This window comes from Mytilus trossulus, chromosome 13 (assembly GCF_036588685.1).
Source record: "Mytilus trossulus isolate FHL-02 chromosome 13, PNRI_Mtr1.1.1.hap1, whole genome shotgun sequence".
Classification (NCBI taxonomy): domain Eukaryota; kingdom Metazoa; phylum Mollusca; class Bivalvia; order Mytilida; family Mytilidae; genus Mytilus; species Mytilus trossulus.
In genome coordinates, this window is record NC_086385.1 from 54,058,308 (window position 1) to 54,078,991 (window position 20,684).

At 31.8% G+C, this 20,684-nt stretch overlaps 1 protein-coding gene across 1 annotated transcript; it reads right to left on the reverse strand.

The window, feature by feature from the left end:
- Window positions 1–4,971: 4,971 nt before the first annotated feature.
- LOC134695198 (acyl-CoA 6-desaturase-like) lies at window positions 4,972–19,596 on the reverse strand. The gene is made up of 10 exons (XM_063556409.1): window positions 19,314–19,596; window positions 15,899–15,988; window positions 13,196–13,399; window positions 12,223–12,324; window positions 11,771–11,957; window positions 11,158–11,234; window positions 10,221–10,318; window positions 9,135–9,311; window positions 7,987–8,112; window positions 4,972–6,864 (listed from the first exon to the last, which is right to left on the reverse strand). Exons 1-10 carry the CDS (start codon window positions 19,515–19,517, stop codon window positions 6,813–6,815), a joined length of 1,317 nt encoding a protein of 438 aa, XP_063412479.1. The 5' UTR covers window positions 19,518–19,596; the 3' UTR covers window positions 4,972–6,812.
- Window positions 19,597–20,684: the final 1,088 nt, after the last annotated feature.

Genomic DNA, 20,684 nt, shown 5'->3' on the forward strand with positions numbered 1-20,684 from the left:
ACAAAATTTAAAATAAGCATATTGACACCTGAACTTACAAGCTGATAAAAAGAGAAAAAAATCTTTCATATGCTTTGCATCCAGTTCTTTACGGTAATATAATGTTTAATATGAAGCTGCCAAACTCAAGAATAATCCTTCAAATATCTATCATTTTGCTTGATAGATTTATTGGTAGCTGTTTTATAGATACTGTACGTTGTTGTTAAATCAGCTGTTTTATAGATACTGTACGTTGTTGATTTATTGGTAGCTGTTTTATAGATACTGTACGTTGTTGATTTATTGGTAGCTGTTTTATAGATACTGTACGTTGTTGATTTAGGGAGCTACCATTTGATTTTTATGGGGGGGCTAGGATGAAATTTGAAAAAAATAGGCAGGACAGGAGTTTTGAGTAAAAAAAAAAGGCAGGATGAGACACTTGCAAAAAAAAAAAGTCAGGATGACAATTTATGTAAAAAAAGTCAGGATAAACTGGAAAAAAAAGGCAGGACCGGGTAGAGTGAAAAATAAAAAGGCAGGACAGAGATTACAACTAAAAAAAATGGCAGGACAAAATTTTTCATCCTAGCCCCCCCCCCCCCATAAAAATCAAATGGTAACTCCCTTATTGGTAGCTGTTTTATAGATACTTTACGTTGTTGATTTATTGGTCCCTGTTTTATAGATACTGTACGTTGTTGATTTATTGGTAGCTGTTTTATAGATACTGTACGTTGTTAATTTATTGGTCCCTGTTTTATAGATACTGTACGTTGTTGATTTATTGGTAGCTGTTTTATAGATACTGTACGTTGTTGATTTATTGGTAGCTGTTTTATAGATACTGTACGTTGTTAATTTATTGGTCCCTGTTTTATAGATACTGTACGTTGTTGATTTATTGGTAGCTGTTTCATAGATACTGTACGTTGTTGATTTATTGGTAGCTGTTTTATAGATACTGTACGTTGTTGATTTATTGGTAGCTGTTTTATAGATACTGTACGTTGTTGATTAATGGGTAGCTGTTTTATAGATACTGTACGTTGTTGATTTATTGGTAGCTGTTTCATAGATACTGTACGTTGTTGATTTATTGGTAGCTGTTTTATAGATACTGTACGTTGTTGATTTATTGGTAGCTGTTTCATAGATACTGTACGTTGTTGATTTATTGGTAGCTGTTTCATAGATAATGTACGTTGTTGATTTATTGGTAGCTGTTTCATAGATACTGTACGTTGTTGATTTATTGGTAGCTGTTTTATAGATACTGTACATTGTTGTTAAATCACAACGTATAGTACTTTTTGCAATACTGACATTGCTGCAGAGTTTAATTTATAAAGCATGTTTTTCTCTTCTCTTTCGCATTTTAAGTATATACTAATCGAACAATAATACACTATAAATAAGTAATATTTGCTTTACACTATCAAGTTCTTTAATATGTGTGTTCTTTTCCTGTACTGGAGTCAATTCAAGTTCACAAAAAGACTTACGACTAAGATTTGTCGTAAGTATACTGATTTTTTCATGACTTACGATCAATCTTAGTCTTATGTTGTTGTTTTTTTTGTGAAATCGACTCCAGGCATCACGGTCATAAAACTTTCGAACATGATTGTTGTACTCAGACTCGAAAATCAACCAATCAAATTGCTGGATTTGATGTTTCGAGCATGATTTTTTGTGCTCCGAGCACTGAGCAAAGTTTTATATCTTCAAGGCCTGGTCTGCATCGCACGTGAGGATTGAGATCTAAACAAAAATTGAATCCTGTCATACCAATATTCATTAACCTGTATTAATATAGAATTTAGGAGATGCTCTATAATTGCCAATAAGACAATAAAATTGAGAATGGAAATGGGGAATGTGCCAAAGAGACAACAACTCGACCATAGAGCAGTCATAGTTCACTTAAAACCAAACGACAGTATGTAAGCACTTCCTGGTCACCTTAAATAACAAACAAAAAATAACAAACTTTAAACATGAGCAAATCCAATACTGCATAATGTAACTACACTCTAGTATGGGTTCTGTGTCTTCAAAATACACTTTTCTTTAAGGGACTCGTGTCGATCTAAAGATTCAACTGATATTTGCAGTTTGTTAAAATTTTCGCTTTCCAAATTCGTCAGGATTATTTATTTTTGATCAATAATTTTGTCATAGTTTTATTTTAATTTTACATTTTGTTGTTGTCGTGAACAATTATTGCTGACTATGAGGTTCTAACTGTTGAAGGGTGTACAGTGACCTATACCAGTACTTACATGCTAAATAGATATAGAATGAGACAACTCTCCATCCAAATAACAATTTATAAAAGTTAACCATTATAGGTAAGTGTACGCCTTCAACACGGAGCCTTGGCTCACACCGAACAACATGCTTAAAGGGCCCCAAAAAGTGTAAAACTTTTCAAATGGGAAAACTAACAGTCAAATCTATATAAAATAAAGAAACGAGAAACATATATAAATTACATAAACAAACGACAACTACTGAACATCAGATTCCTGACTTAGGACAGGTGCAAAGTCTACTTCATTGGGCCTTAGGTAAATAGTTATTTCATTAACAATACAACCACATCTTCTGATGTTAGGATAAAAGGCATCACCTCTGAATGAGTTTGATAACTTTGCTTTTCGTCCAGTGGCAAATATTTCATGCATCAGGTTGAGCAGAAGTTGAAGGCTTTACTTCACCTATATTTCTTTACTTTTTATACATTGTGACTTAGATGGAGAGTTGTCTGTTTGAAACTCATACAACATCTTATTTTCATTTACAAATATTCTAATAATGAGGTCTGGTAAACATGATAGATTTCTTATGTTGTATTGTTGTACCACTGTCCATGGTTAGGGGAGGGTTGAATACCGCTAACATGTTTAACTCTGCCACTTTATTTATGTATGTGCCTGTCCCAAATCAGGAGCCTGTAATTCAGTGGTTGTCGCTTGTTTATGTGTTACATATTTGTTTTTTGTTCATTTTTTTATATAAATAATGCTGTTAGTTTTCTCGTTTGAATCGTTTTATATTGTCTTATCTGGGCCTTTTATAGCTGACTATGCGGTATGGGCTTTGCTCATTGTTAAAGGGCGTACAGTGATCTATAGTTGTTAATGTCTGTGTCATTTTGGTCTCTTGTGGACAGTTTTCTCATTCGCAATCATACCACATCTTCTTTTTTATGTGGTCCAAAGGGACAAAGGACCAAAACTGTATAATGAGGGTGTGTTGTAAATGGCAGAACTTTTGTCTTGCAACAGGAGAAATATAGACCACTCAATGAGTTGGAGCAAGGCCTCATTGTGTGGAGTGCGTGCCACACATATCTCTAGATTATATGCCTGTTAGTTTTATATGTTGGTAGAATGTTGTCTCATTTTATTCACGTTAAATAAATAAAAACAAAGGTCTCAAAAGTAAATTTTATTGTGAAAAATGTAAAAGTAACATTAAGCTTTAAAAACATCTATAAAATATAAATTTGATTGAAAACACATAAAGAAATGCATTAAATAACAGAAAACTATACTGAAAACCAACAGAAATTCATTGCATTTGAAACAATTTGGTCTCAAATCAACTTTTTTTTTATAAACTTTCCCACTAATCTCAATGTGGTCAAAATATAAACTAACAGCTTTTTATATAACTGTAATTATATTTGTAAAATTTGCCATAGCTGGTAATAGTCAAGGTCACTAAAAAAAAAACTCAACATTTGCCATTCTTCTAATTATTTGCCAGCAGAGTTCCTTCTACATATATGTGGTTAAAATTTTCTTAAGAAAAGTTAAAAAGGGAATAATAGTAAGAAACTTTAATATAAAAATCTGGAATCCTTGAAAATTTGTCTGCAAAGTTCTGGTTGCTTCCCTGCAGAAGCTGCTGAATCTTGCAATGAATGTTTTTTTTTTAAATTTGTATTAAACAGAAAATTGACATTATAATTGAATTTCTATTGTCACTCGTATTCCATACAATTGTTATCAACTTTAAAAATTATTACACTTAAGATTATTTAATGAATGAACGAATATGTTAAATCTACCTTTACTTTAATTAAGACTCCTTTAAACCAATATACTTGCCAAGGATATTCACAGGTTGACATTTGAATTTAACCAATTTTTATTGTTGAAAACTACAATATGACCTCTTGTTAAGTAATGCATTTTTTCTCGTTTAAGGGTTTGTAATAAATTGGAGATATTTTTAAGTGCATTTATTTTTGCAGCTGTTGTACAATATGACAATAATGCTTGATTAATTATTGCAATTATAGGAAATACTGATAATGAAAGTTTTAATTTTGTTTAATACCTATCCCCTCAGATTATTTGCATTTATGTCAGATTTTCATTACTCATACAAATATTTATATTGCTTAATTAACATTTAATGAACACTTTACATAGGTGTACTAGCAAACTACTTTCCCTGAAACATCATATATGTTTTCTTCTGAAAGACAAAAGTTTACTGTCCCTGAACAAGTATCTATCTCTATATAAAAAACAATAATAGAAAATTATAATACACATTCATATTAACATTTAATACTAAGTACAGCTACAGTATTTAATAAAATATTTCCATAATGTAGCACTTTACCATGTTAGATTTAAAACATATTGCATTTAATTCATAAATATAATATAATAATAATAAATATATAATGATGGAACCATTACATTATAAACAATTTTCTACCAAAAATAAAGTATGGAGTTATCTCCCTTGTATAGCAGTTGAATGTCAAAATTAAGATGTATTATTAAATATTGTTTGTTTAATGTCCAGTGGAAAATATTACTTGCAAAAACAACATTTAGATGAATTACAATAGTCATGTTTTAATATTGCAGACAATTAGCGGTGAAAAAACCTGATAAATAGATGTAGCCATGAACATGAAATAAGTAAGTAAAAAGTTTTATTGAAGATTTTTTTTTCCCCCTACAAATATAGCACATTTTGTCAATGTTTGTTTGAAACTTAACTATTCATCTAAAATGCTTAAGATATCACATGACATAAAAATTTATACACTCTACTAGGTATTATATAACTGATAATAAAAATACATAATGTCAAATGGATATATACCGGTAGCTTTTACTATTTTGAGATTTTTATGTCTATTTGTAACCATTTGTATGAAAATAAATCTTTTTTTAAAACAAAATGTAAACAAGTAGAAATTACACATCAACGAAAAAACATCTTCTATGACTTGTTAATGGTATAGTATATGAAATAGGTTATGTGTTCCTGTTTGCTTTTAAAAATATTTTGGACTATCATGTACAGCTGATTTTTGTCTGCAATTCTAATTGCCATTGCAATACAATGAAAGTTGAAAGCATGTACTATTACAATGGCATTTAAATGCAGACAAAGATTTTGATCTGTGTTACCTAAATATTGCATCTGATCTGTAATACCATTATCCAGTCATAAGGTTGAAAAAAATGATGAAATTGTGGACTTTTTTAATGTTTCCAATATATAAATATATTTGAAGGTCAAATACTTGGTGGAATAATATCACAGATAAAAAAGGATTGATATTTATAACTTTAAACACTCTCACTCTATCATTCTTCTAAAAACTGCATGTAAAACAATAAATATTTGATAATTAACAATGCTGAACGGGTGTTAACAAGAAATAAAAACAAATTGAGCAAGAATATGTGTCTTTACCATGACTTGGTGCCCTCTCTCACTCATATTTTCATTATGTAAAAAAACATTAACCCAGAAACCTAAAAACAAAAACGTGCATACACACTTTATCGCTATTTGACATCTGTTACTGGACATCACAAAAGCTCCAGTAAAATTTTGAAATATTTGACACCACAATGGAAAAGTGATTGTTGTATGAAGTCAAAATTTCAAGCTACAAGATTTTTGGATCAAGCAGGAATAGCAATAAGGTGTATTACTTAGTGCTAGAATTGATGATTTACTATACATGTATCTAGTCACATGTAGATGATATCAAACACAATAACAGGAAGACAAGTCATTAAAGCTTGAACATTTTACTAAACAAGAATGTGTCCACAGTACACGGATGCCCCACTTGCACTATCGTTTTCTATGTTCAGTGGACCGTGAAATTGGAATAAAAACTCTAATTTGGCAGTAAAATTAGAAAGATCATATCATAGGGAACATGTGTACTAAGTTTGGAGTTGATTGGACTTCACCTTCAATAAAAACTAGCTTGACCAAAAACTTTAACCTGAAGCGGGACAGACGGAAGGACGAATGGACGCACGGACCCACAGACTAGAAAACATAATTCCCCTCTACTATTGTAGGTGGGCATAAAAAGTGTTTTGTATACAGAGAACACTAATAGCTATTTAAACAACATTGATTGAAGTTTGAAAACTTGAATTCCCATTTTCCTAAAGACTTTTGCAACATCAATTTTCTTCTCTTACAAAATTGTGCTACTTCATGTTTTATATATCAGTTTATTGATTTAGGTGCAAGCAAATAGTATTGAGATTTTATAATAAGTCAAGACTGTAATCGTCATGAGGACATCAAATGTTTAATTCATACATTAAATTTTCATTTGCACTTCAAACTCCCAAAAAAACAAACATACATACAAATTTAACAAAGCAGTAAAAAAATAGTTAATAAGTAAAAGAATTACAATATGCACAATTGAACAATTAGTTAAAACATGAAAATTTTCACATTTCAAAACTAATTTTCAGAAAGAAATGTTGTTACAAGAAGAGTATTCAGGTTGTCGGTTTTTGACATGCTTCTTATCCATTGTAATATGAATCGTACCATAGCTCTCCAGACTTCTTAAGGGACCTGCAAAAATTAAGAAAATATTTACAATATGAATTTGCTTTAGCCAATAAGTCAGGTTATGTTGTATAGATGAAAGTATGCAATGTATTTTTGTAAAGATTAAAATAGACTTACTTTAGTAACATTTTATATACTAAAAAACTAATAACTAAACACAAAATGAAATTATTCTATAAATATCCTTTTTTGGGAAATAGTACACCCTACACTCATGATCAGTCAGGGGCATTACTTAAACAAGTAACAATTAAAATCACCTATATAAGTAATGTTGAAAACGAGGCTAATTTAAATATAACTTATGTAAGTTATTTTTCTGAATATTATTTGTATAGGTGTCCAATAATACAGATTTTAGTAGCTTTACATAATTTTCACAGTCATCTGTTTTTTTTTCCCTTGATATATATAAACTAATTCTTCCGAAACACTAATTAACTTTCTGACGCACTTATCTGTCATACCGACGCTTCTGGGTGAAAGATTGGTCTCTTTGGACTATTAAATTATCATTTTCCTCTAAAATCTTGAAGGTAGACTGATATAAATAGATAGATACTTGTGAATTAATTAAAACCTGCAGTAATTTATAATTTGTAACCCAAATCAATTACATATGTGCCTTAGATAAGTGTTATTGCTATTTTTTTCAAAAAATGTATTAAATAACTTATTCAAGTAATATTTTTGTCATTATTTGTAAAGTAACCCTTTATCTCTATACTCCTCTCAAATCTGATAAATTCTTTATTTTATGATATGAAAGTTTGTTTTTAATCATGAAAACTTCATTTAGTCTATGTTTATATTGAAAATTAAAATAACTCTATTAAGTTCTTTTATTATTTTTAAAAACAAAAATTACTTATTTAAGTAATTAAAAAATATAACTTGTTTAAGTAACGCCCCTGACTGATGATACTTTTCTAGGCATGTGCACATTAAATAAAGATTTTTTGTAGCTTTTATCCACACACAACTACAATAAAAAAAAAATTGCACACTCAATAAATATGGCTTAAATATATTAAAAAAAAAAAATCTGCAGAAAAAATGTTTTAGCAGGAAAAATGAAAAGGCTATTAACTGTACACAATATGAAAAAAAAAAACCTCTACTTACGTAACCAGTCTAGCAAAAGCTCCAAACAGAGGCAGACTTATGTACTCAATGTTATGTTTTTTACACAGAGACTTGACTAGAGGTGCCACTTTATGTAGATTATGACGAGGCATTGTGGGAAACAAACTAAAAGACAAAATAGAATATTTACAACATTGTTCAATTTCAAATCCATTAATGTACACACAAATAAAAGGGTTCAAATAAGCAAAATAAAAGTAAATAAAAGCTATGTTATGGTTAAGACTACCGAAATTATTTTGTTCATGTTTTCAAGACTAGTGTCAAAATTCAATGTAATTTTTAAAAATTCAAGGAACTTGCATCATTATTTTTTTATTTACAACCCCTTAGAAATATATATATATATATCATAACAAGTGGTAAATTTATTATAATGAATTACATTACAGATAAAAAATTACAACACATGAATCCAGCACTAAAGAGGGACACAAAAAGGTTTTACATGTTAATCATTTTTGTCTAAGATGGTACATAACACTACAGGGATATAACTCTGTAAAATCAGCTGAATATCTTAATCACATTCTATTATAATTTAATTTTGGAAGTAACTAATCTTCTGATTGGCTGACGTTGTTTTGTTTATCAGCCCATAAACATAATTTTGTCATGTGACCATAACGTCATCAACGTGATTTCCTGATATACTCCAGTTTGAAATGGATTTAAGAATTAAATGATAAGAAATGACTGTAATATTTCTCTGCCTATTCGAAATAACATAACGCTGCTTATTCAATGTGCACCACACTTTTTTTTATGTTATTCCTTCATAGACAGAAAAAAATATTACAGTCATTCCATAAATGAAGGAAATATTATACTTCTCAATGATTAAATAAGTGTTTGTCCAACTGCTATAATGATCCAATGAAATTTTCTCGATAAAGTGTTTGTTTCAATTTTTATAATTTTTTTTATATTTTTGTCAAAGGGTCAATGTTAATATTTTGTCAAAATTGTATGGAAATTACAAGAGCCAAATTAGTTTTAGTTGAGATATTTGGTACCACCTTCAATATCTTTTTTCTATATGTGTATTTGTAAGTGTCAAAAGACAAATGGGACAAAATATGTCCCTTTGGTATGCTTTTTTTTATAATTATTAAGACGTAACTTACTGATGTTCTATCTGAAAGTTCAAATGTCCTGTGAACCAATCGTTGAAGAGTCCTTGGTGAACATTACACGTAGATATCAGCTGTGACGTGAACCAATCATTATCTTGTTCAATGTCAATCTTCATTGATATGTGGCTCATCTGTGTTACCCAAACAAACCAATGGCTTTCCAGAAATCTAATAAAAAAACATCACATGTGAAAAAGTATTATTATCTGTGTTACCCAAACAAACCAATGGCTTTCCAGAAATCTAATAAAAAAAACACCACATATGAAATACTACAATCATCATAATGTGTTTATTTGTGTTACTGTATTTTCTACAAATATCTACTTTAAGTTTCTATTGTTTATTCTTTAGTTTTCTATGTTGTGTCATGTGTGCTGTTGTTTTTCTGTTTTTCTGTTTGTCTTTTTCATTTTTAGCCATGGCATTGTCAGTTTGTTTTAGATTTATGAGTTTGACTGTCCCTTTGGTATCTTTCGGCCCTCTTTTCTAGAATCCGAGTTACAATGAGTTACATGCAATCTTTTAAGTGAATCTGTAATTCAGGAGTTGTTGCTTGTTGCTGTATATCATATCTGTTTTTCTCTAATTGTTTTTGTACATAAATTAGGCTATTACTTTGGTGGTTTTTTTTTTCCATTTTTGATATCTTATAGCTTTCTATGTGGTATGGGCTTTGAACATTGTTGAAGGCTGTTGGGTGCAGTGGCGGATCCAGCCATTTGAAAAGGGAGGGTTCCCAACGCAGGACAAAGGGGGGGGGGGGGGGGGGGGATTTCCAAAAATATGTCCCATTCAAATGCATTGATAGTCCAAAAAAAGGGGGTTTCCAATCCCCGGGCCCTCCCCCTGGATCTGCCACTGTGGTGACCTATAGTTGCTTACTTCCACGTCATTTGGTCTCTGGTGGAAAGTTGTCTCATAAGTAATCATACCACATCTCCTATTCTTTATATTCTTCAGTTGGGAACAACTCTGTAAATCTCCAATAGCAGAATATGAGTACAAATACACACCTTACAAACATGTAGAATCCAAAGACTCCCCTCATTACTATATATTAGTAAAAATACACACCTTACAAACATGTAGAATCCAAACACTCCCCATGCACCCCAGAACTGGGTGTACAGGTAAAAATAACGTCCAAAGAATGATACTGTCATCAACAAATCCTGAAATTAACAAATAATAAATCTATTTTTATCTACATTATGTGGTAGCTTATTATATTATGCAAATATGTATATAACCATGAAAACTTTGAAATAAAGCAATAAAAGCACTGTTCCTTTGGCTTTGATATTCGAGTGAATGTATGGCCTATGTGTTAGAACTGAAAAATGATCTATTCCAATAAAATTGAGAAAACCCAATTTTAATCATTTCTCATCTTCCTTATGAATGCATTACAGTCAAGTTTTTTTACCCAAAGGTTGTTCTTGTACGACTGACTTGTGATTGGATAATACAGGATTGAAATTATTTTTAATCAAAAGCTTAAATAAAATTGAGAATGGAAATGGGGAAATATGTCAAAGAGCCAATAACCCAACCAAAGAGCAGACAAGTATTCTTTTAAAATCCATAATTATTTTTTTTTAAATCCATAATTTTTTTTTTTTAACAAAGTACAGAATATATGTTTCCTATTTCTGCACTTTAAAATATGCCTTTTTCACTAAGCCAAAAAATAAGACAATGTTTTTCAGCTGCAATTTTAGTAAATTTTTGCTGCATGATCAGTAACAGGAATGCTACTTGTTTTTTCTACTTTGTGTATCCTTTCGAAACAAAATACAGAACACCATTGGAACCCTATAGAACATGCTTGACAATAATTGCACTCTTGTAACAATATATGTTTACCTAATAGGCAATATATACATGATATATGTAAGAAAGTATGACTTATGTCCAAATAACAAAGATGTATATTATAAGTTAAAACAGAAACAAATTTTATTTATTAAATTAATTTGGTTCTAGACCTATCAAAATCTCCAAAACTTACCACCCAATCACGCCTCTTAAATACAAACAAGATGTTCTCAAAGTGAAAGTAGAGTGGCAACAGTAATGGTGGCATTGCTGAAAATAAATGAAAGGTGTTGTTAATGTTGTATGTTTTATATTCTATATGCTGCTATAACCTTGTCTAGTTGGTTACCATAATCTTCAAATCTAACCACAATATTGTATTTGAATTCATTTTTTTTTAACCTTGTGAAGCAAATCAAAGTTAAGCTTATTTATAATCAAATATTTGAAAAACAAAGGAGTAAGTAAGACCCCTTTTTGGCCCCAAAAATGACGATTTTTGGCATATTTGATAGATTTTTCATATTAAAGCTTGAAAAGGAGCGTTTTTAATGACTTAATCAATTAAAATCTGTCACATACACTAATTAAATCAATTGAAATAGACACTTAAGTGTTTGAAAAGTGTCTAAAATATTTCGTTTGATGAACTTGAAAATTGAGGCCAAAATTCACCCTTACTGACCTACACCTTTGTCAAATCACAAGTATGCAAAAAACATTCCAACAAGTAAATATTGAGAAAAAAAAGCCTCTGGATATCATACAAGTGAAATAGGACAGAAATAAATTTGTCACAAGCTTACTCAAGAAAAAATAATTCTGCTGTTGATTATATGGCATGAAACCCTTTTTCTGTTTTCCCCAGGTCACAGGGAAATTTTCTCCAAGTAACAATAAATAAGGGAAGTCTACATCCGGGTCTTTCTTCCCAACATTTGGTTTGGCGTGATGTTGGAAATGACGGAAATTCCACCAATGAGATGATGCTCCCTATAAAATAACAAACAAACATAAAAATATAAATGCATATATATTTGAAGTCATTTCATATAAAACAATAGATTATTAAGAGAATAGTTAGTATTATAAGTGTCTATAAGAAATTTATACTTGATTTTGTAATACATTTTTCCAGTTGAAGATAAGTTAAAATTGAGAAAGGAAATGGTGAATGTGTCAAAGCGACAACAACCCAACCATAGAGCAGACAACAGCCGAAGGCCCCTTCTCCTCTTCTACCTTGGTTTCTACATACCTTAATATGTCCTATAACTATATGATGAAATATTTTGTTCATTTTATGACTTGGAAACACAGAATTATGTCCATAATCATGCTGTGTCCACCCAGCTTGTGCCTGAAAAAGAATGTAAAGTTTTATAGATTACACATGTAAGAGAATGTAATTATATTATCAGGGTGCTCACTAAGGCGAGTCCATGAGTCCTGGACTCATCAAAATCTGTCTGAACTCAACATTTTCAAAACTGGTGAGTCCACAGATGCATCAAGATCTAGATTGACATATTTTGTATTAGCTGAACAGTTAAACACAAATATCATAATTTTATAGCAAAAGTTTAAAAGTGATCTGAATTTAATGTCATTTCATTGCACTGTTAGGAAATGGAGACTTTAATATTACATGTACATGATATTGCAATAAAATATTTTCTTCTTGCTGTTGGACTCATCATGGCTAAAACTGATGAGTCCCTGGACTCACCTTCAAAAATACTTAGCAAAAACCCTGACTATATCATGCATATATTTAAAATATTAAAATATAGATTTATAACAATAATGAATACTACACCAAACTACAGTACAATTGCTGGAAGAATAAAGGATAGATATAAAATTCTGTCAATAATCTAGTCAATATTAAAGTCATAAAAAACGAGTGACTGGTGAAATTAATCTTCTTCCAATTCTTGAACCAATGCATACAAACATCATTAACTTAGTCTTCTGTGCACAAATTTATAATTTTTTCATGTAAATTTCGTATAATCGTCAATTTTTTTTCAATCGGTGAGTGTTGTTGTGAAAATATGGCAGGTAATTAAGGTCTGTGTTTTTGAAGCCAAAGTTTAAAGATTGTCACCTGTTTGTCAACAATCAACAAAAAAAGCAAGGAAATTGAGCATGTGTTATCATATCAGCAAGATCAAAGGAAAATTTCATACAAAAGCGATAATTAATTAATCTGCTAAATGGTGTTTTACCTGAGCTACAGCCAGAATGATTGCTGCTGCTATAAATGTATACAGTCCTCCACCATAATATGACACCAAACAATAGGCAAATACTTCTAATAGGATGATATGAGCTAGATGTAAAGCGTAGAACCAGGGTTGTGTTTTCAGCATGCCACTGTCTTCCACATGTTTTCTCAGTTCTCTAAAGTCACTCTTTAATTCTGTTAAACTCTGAAAGTAGAAATAATTCAAACCTTTATTATAATATATTGTTTTTCTCAGCTTTTATCAAGAATTTTGACATTTTGTAGAAACAATATTCATATTTGAAATAACTATTCAAATTAAAAATATTATCACTTATACTCTAATGAAACAGATTCATCCCCAAATAAAGAAAAAATCTACTTTTACAGTTACATACATGTATATATTCAGTGTTCTAGCTAGAAATCAAAAGGGGCAGGGTGCCAGTGGAGGGCAGGGCACTATTTATGATAAGAAAAGGCACTGCTCATTTTTTTGTCTACGTTTCTGTGTGTATCACGAGTTAACTAGATATTTTTAGAGCACAAATTTGTAATAAGCTAAAACAGGGGAAGTAACTCCAAAATCAATTTCGTTAATTGTTAATTAAAAACTGTGCTTGTCGCTAACAAGTTGAGATGGAAGGCATTCCTGTAAAGGCATAGTTTTATTTTGATGACTTAAATTCAATTCTAAAGTCATGAAAGTCTTCATTTATACACTCTTCCATTGTGACTTGGAGATCGAAAATGCCGACCCAAGCTAAACACACTCCCCAAGCTAAACACACTTGCTGACAAATTCATCAAAAGTATGACAAAAAGATACATTGTCCTAATTAAATAACCTTGTTATTAACACCTTTGAAGTCTTTATCATTGTAACATAGATGCCAACCCCTTTTGAGACAATCAGTAACAAACTATCAAATTTTCCGTATTTTTGAAAAGTTTTCAGTAATCATTCAAAAACTTGCATTTACCAATAAAAATTACTGACCAGTGGTTGCAAAATGATGTGCACTAAAATTTGTCGTTCAACATGTTGTCTGTAGTATGAATTCCATTCATTAATGTTCAGATGTTCTTGACTCGTACATTTTCGTTTTGTCAAGGAGAAGTATAGAAAGGGGGAAAGCTACTTCATAAAATGCAAGTTTTCCTCTTCGGAAGTCAGTTAGTTCCCATCAATAGGTTGATAACTCCTGAGAAACCGGAAACATTACATTGTCGTTTTCTAAATACCGGACCAGGACGGTAAAGTAATGATAAAAATCCGCGATTTACAAAATTGAAGGGCGATGATTGGGAATCCGTAACTATTCGACTTTGACCGTAATAGCGTAGTTTGTATCACAAAATCGGAAAAACTACGGAAAAATCGTAATGGTTGGCATCTATGTTGTAATTGATTGTAATGACATGATTAACCTGGGGGCAATCACACAGGTGTCATATATGTAATTAACTTGGAGATCAAAAATCGATGAAACAAAATTTTACCAAAACGGCACAAGATAATTTTGGAAAAAGACGTCAGGGCAGAAGGGCGCGGATGAAGGCACCCAGGGCGCGGCTGAGGGCACCCAGGGTGCGGCGCCCTTCTATTTTGGGCTAGCGAGACCACTGATATTGTACCAGGGATCTCCATGGATGAAAATTGAACGATGGAGGAACTTTCATCATCATAAACCATATCTATGCCCTACAGTGTAGCACGATCGAAAGTATTTCATCCCTCCACATAAGGATAGGTGAACATGCTAATTCATTGCTTATTTAAATTATATTTAATTTTCATTATAAATACTATTAGATAGAAGTATATATATTTTCAATAATTGCCATTTGTAACCCTTCAAAGGCCAAGCCATCATGCCCCCTCCCTTTCCCTGAGAATGACCAATACCTATCAAGAAGGTCCCCATGTAGTTTTCTTGCTATTTTTGTACTTCAAATGTATAGCACCATCACAGTTAGCAGAAGGTTTTGAATTTTCAAATAGTTTGAATCGTCCTAGACATGCATAAAACATATTTTTCACTGGACTTAACAACCAACAATCAACTAATCAAATAATTTTGTCTAAAGCATTAAATATAGAATTGCAAATCTGGTGTACATGTATTAAAATTGTGATTTTTATATCATTAATTTGATAACTCTAAATAATCATTGATCCCAGTGATCTCATCAGGGCCTTAACACACCATGGTAACCTGGTGATACATTTTCTACCATAGGGCCAGACATGGGGTAATTGTAATCAGTAATCATTATCAGCTGTAATCGATTACATTTTGCAGTGTAATCCTATGTAATCAGTAATCATGTCATTTCTGATTACAAGTAATCGTAATGTCAAATGATAATACAAATGAATGTAATCGATTACATTGCAAAAAACAGGTTTAATCATGATTACTTTTAGATTACTTTAAGATTACATTCATATGATTACTTGTTGATTACAAATTATGTATATATATGAAAATAGTTTTTGATAGACAAGAATGAAGATGAAAATAAGAAATGCATGTTACCCTGGTGCTATATTTTCTATCATAGGGCTATTGTGTATGATTTTTTAATGGAATGTTATTATGTATAGGGGCCATGTTGCTTTTTTTTTAAACCAGTGCTACATGTTGCTATCTTAACATTCTCAGGAGAACACTGTGATCCTATTTCACCATATATATACCTCCTCTGGTCTCTCTAGGTCTCCTACATACAGGGCTTTCATGAACTTCTTTACATAGTCTTTATCATTATGAAATGCTCTCCATGCATCCTACAAAAAAAAGAAAATGTGTCCTTAATAATTCTATGTAAACAGACTAATAAATTTTACCTTATAAATGGAATCTCTATCACAAGGAATTTGAAAAAAAACATTAAATTTAACATATATAATATCTTATTTGTTCATATGGGGATGAAGTCCACCAATTACGACATGTAAGGTAGAAAAATCAATAGAAATAAGAATAAAAAATTTCAGGAAATTTCCCGAAATTTTCATTATACTAATGAACTCAAAATTGTTAACTTTTTTTTTCAATTCTACTTCCCTTTCCGGTCTGCATCTGCGCACAAATGTTTTCCAATTGGTCTTGTTTGCATGAGACTTTGAATAAAATGTATATTTATCAACATATCAACAATTATATAATAAACAGGCTATTATTTGAACTTGGAATTATTTTTGATTATGGAATTTGCATAATTTCTTGTGTTTAAAATTTTTAATAAATTCCATGTTTATTTGGCATGTTTGGTGTTATGATTTTTTAAGCGGTTCATAACACTTTCCATACAATGTTTTTTGGTTAGATAGTGTTGTGCGCGGCACAGTACATTCTATTGGAAATATACTATTTTCTTTGTAATAGAAAGTGTTGTGCGCAGCCAGGGGCGTAGCTACCCGGGAAGCACGACAGCACGTGCTTCCACGTCGTTTTCAAAAAACAAAAAAAAAAGAAGAGAGAGATGAGTTGGTCCATCAGAATTGGACAGTGTGAAGCATGTATTATCTAAGACTATGATGATTACGATATTTGTTTAAAGTTCAGAGACTGTTTGTGTCTTTTCATCCATCCCGGATATTAGTTTACAACCTAGTTACAATTTAAGTGTTCGAGTCCTGCAGAAAAAGATCGTAGCTCCTTATACACTAACACGCTTCTGCCTGCACATTGATTCGGCATGCAAGAAATAAATGGCTATTTAAAAATTTATAAATTGAATGTTAGAGGACACACCTATGTTCACAATTTTTTAATTGATGACATATCATTAAATAACTAACGACATTTGGTTTCAAAATATATTTTTTTTGGAGATTATGGCAAAATCGGAAGGTAACTTGTATCTTTTACAGGACTTGAATTTGTAATACTCAGTCTAAGACATGTAGTTTTGAAGCACGTTTTAAATTAGTGTACAGTTCATCAGTTTGGAATGAGATTTACCAATCGGCATTAGAATTATTAGATCCCGTCGATATCGTTAAAAATATGCCGAGGCTGTGTGATCGACAGGCTACCGGGGCCAATCAACATGCAACCACGCCAAAACAGTATTGGAAAGTCTCATTATCTTTTGCGTTCATAGACCATATGATAAGGGAACTGGTGAGTGGAGTCGCATCAAGTATTATCAGAAAATCGCTTCTTTGCGTTGTATCTGCTTCATCGGGTTAACTTGTAGGAAATATCCCAAACGAACAAATCTCAATATTGTCTGAAACATACGAAACTAACCTGGCATGTAAATTTTACGAATTCAATGCCTAACACGTACGCTGGTTTATAACATCTCACGAGTGCTAATATATCATGATTGAGATCTATCAGTCACGGTTCTACGAATGTTATTGAAAACAAATTTAATGTACGTTCAACAATGAACAACGACAGTTACATTTAACTGCATATTCATCGGGATTTCAGTGTGAATATTGACAAAGAAATAGAGAAGTTTGTTTCTGTCCAGACCCGAAGAGCAGATTTTGGACAATTTTGAGTAAATTATGCATCACATATATGTGTTGTTTATGTATTACTCTATTCAAAAGATTTATAGTTTTACATTCCTAAATTTTTATTTACATATAGCTCCTTTTTTAACCGTCCTATGACCGAAACCCGATTTTTCTGCATATTAGGGTCCCAAAATTTTTTCGCCTCGCTCCACTCGGCGGTAGTTGCTTCCACGTCGTTTTTTTCTAGCTACGACCCTGGCAGCACAGAACATTTCAGTACAGTATAAGCATGGAATTTATTAAAAATTTCAATAACAAGAAATCAAGCAAATTCCATTATTAAAAATAATTCCAAGTTCAAATAATAGCCTGTTAATAAGGAATTCAACATCCAATCATTTTTAATAGTTGTTTGATATGAAAAAACGTTACCTGATAACAGCCTTTCTTTGTTTACTTTGAATATGATGTCATTACTTAAATAACGTCACAACTAAATCCCTAACAACAGAACCAATATTGGATTCGTTACATTATTTTTGTTTCTATTATCAACATGATTAAATTAAAAAAATAATAATACAGACTTCGTCCCCATTTACAGGTAATGTCTGCCTCATATAAAAACCAAAACTATATGTAAAAATTGATGGAAGTAACAACAAAAGTTACTGTTATTCCTATTTTAATGCAAAAGGCCACTTCACGGTTGTTGCCACCAAATTGAATAATCAATAGGGGCAGATTTTTTAGATAGAGGTGGAAATATTTTGTATGAAATTAAGGCAAATCTTGTGCATGTTTCCAAGCAACTGTTCTGTTTCTATGATGTTTTCCCATATTTTTTATTCACATTTTCACCTTGAAGCCATGCTCAAGTATCAGTATCTGCCCACTATTGAATATGTACATGGCTACAATGACCACAATAAGGACTATTTTATGGGGACGAAGTCCCCAATTACGGAAGAAAAATCAATGAAAAAAAAAAAAAAAAAAAATCTGGGAAAATTTCCCGAATTTTTCATTGTACTAATGAACTCAAAATCGTTAACGTTTTTTTTCAGATCTAGTTCCTGTTCCGGTTTTCCCGCATTTGCGCAGAAATCTGTCTTGTTTGCATGAGACTTTGATTTTTTTTTATATTTATCAGTCTTGTAAAACATAAGATTGGATCTCAATACAAATTCAATTTTAATAATTGTTTGATATGAAAAAAAAACGTTACGTTACCTGATGAAAGCGTTTCTTTTGTTTACATCGAATATGACGTCATAACTTAAAGAACGTCACAGCTAATTCCCTAACAACAGAACCAAAATCGGGAACGTTACGTACAGTATTTCGGTTTCTTTTATCAACATGATTGAATTAAGAAAATAAAACATACAGACTTCGTCCCCATTCACAGGTTATGCCTGCCTCTTATTAGAGAGAGAAAAGATGCATTTAGGTTTAAAATGTATAAAATTGAATGAAATAAAATCCCTATAGTATGAGACAAGTTTAGTCAAGTTCGACCTTAGGATCAGGATAAGCCATGTTTTTGATTCATCAATATTGTTATATATGTATTTGTGTCATATTGTACTTGTTGTAGAATGATCACTACACTCATGCTTATGAAGTTTACCGTTGCATCCTGTCCACTGAAGTGTCCTAAGATTTTTCCTCCACCAGGATGCTTTTTCGCCCAGTTTGTTATGTTGTAAACTTTGTTTTCTATCAATAACCATCGATCATCTGGCTGATTGTGCTTCTTGACTTCATCAAGAGAAATATATCTCTTCGCGTTTGGCGAGGAGGGAAGGACATCTGTTTTCTTTTCTGCGCCCATGGCTTGGGGAAGTAAAACAGTTACTACCGGTGGCAAAGCAAACTTTCCAAAGGCTGTTTTCTCGTCACTTGTGCGTTTGTATTTGGAATCTTACTATAAACCAAATAAAAGTTGAAAAATAAAACAAACGCAACGTACTATTTATCATATAACGTATATCAAAATAAAGGTCGTTATTGCTATTGATAATATAATATAACATTTGAAATAACAGTTACACAATACTACTATTTGTATCATTCTCAGTTAACAATGGTATATAATGAATATCGCATTCAACTTTATAATTCTTGCTACTTTAAAAAAAAGTTTTATGACGGCTTGGAATGTCATCTTCTTCTTCTTCTTCCAGGTAAGGAACCGGATTCATTGCTGAATGTTAATGGTTCCGCGCGAAAACTTTACGCAGTGTCGGGCAACACAGAAAGATTTCTCTTGGCTATTTAAAACGTTCGCAAAAAATATACAATTAAAATTATTTACAACTGGTTTTCCTACTTCCTTTCAGAGCATGCCTTCAGGGCAGCTCTGAATCCCTCAACGGTGTTGGTCGCTGTAACTGTTGTTGGTAGGTTGTTCCAGTCCCTGATTGTCCTCGGGAAGAAAGATTGGCCGTAGGTGTCTGTACTTGTTCTTTCTTGGAAGAAGCGGTTTTTACCTCTGGTCCATTCGGGGTCAAATATTGGTGACGGTCTATATCTATAAGTTCATGCTGGATCTTGAATAGCATGCACAATCTATTTGTTTTCCTCCGTTCTTCGAGGCTTTCCCACTTTAGATTTTAACCATATTTGTGACACAGCCAGGTGTTCGGTCTGTGTAGTTGTTATTCACAAATCGTGCTGCTCTTTTCTGCACCTGTTCAATTGCCTTGATTTTATTTTGGGCGGTTGGGTCCCATACTGTGCTTGCATATTCCACTGCAGGTCTTACCATGGACACATATGCCGCTGCTTTTACAGGTTTTGTACAGCCTTTGAGGTTTCTACGTATAAACCCCAACGTTCTGTTTCCTTTGCCTACTGTATTGTCTATGTGTTTATCCCATGTTAGGTTGTTGCTGATGGTTACTCCAAGATATTTACTTGCTTCCTCTGTGTCTAGAGTATGACCGTGAAGATGGTACGATGTTTGTATCACTGGTCTATTTTTGGGGGATATTCTAAT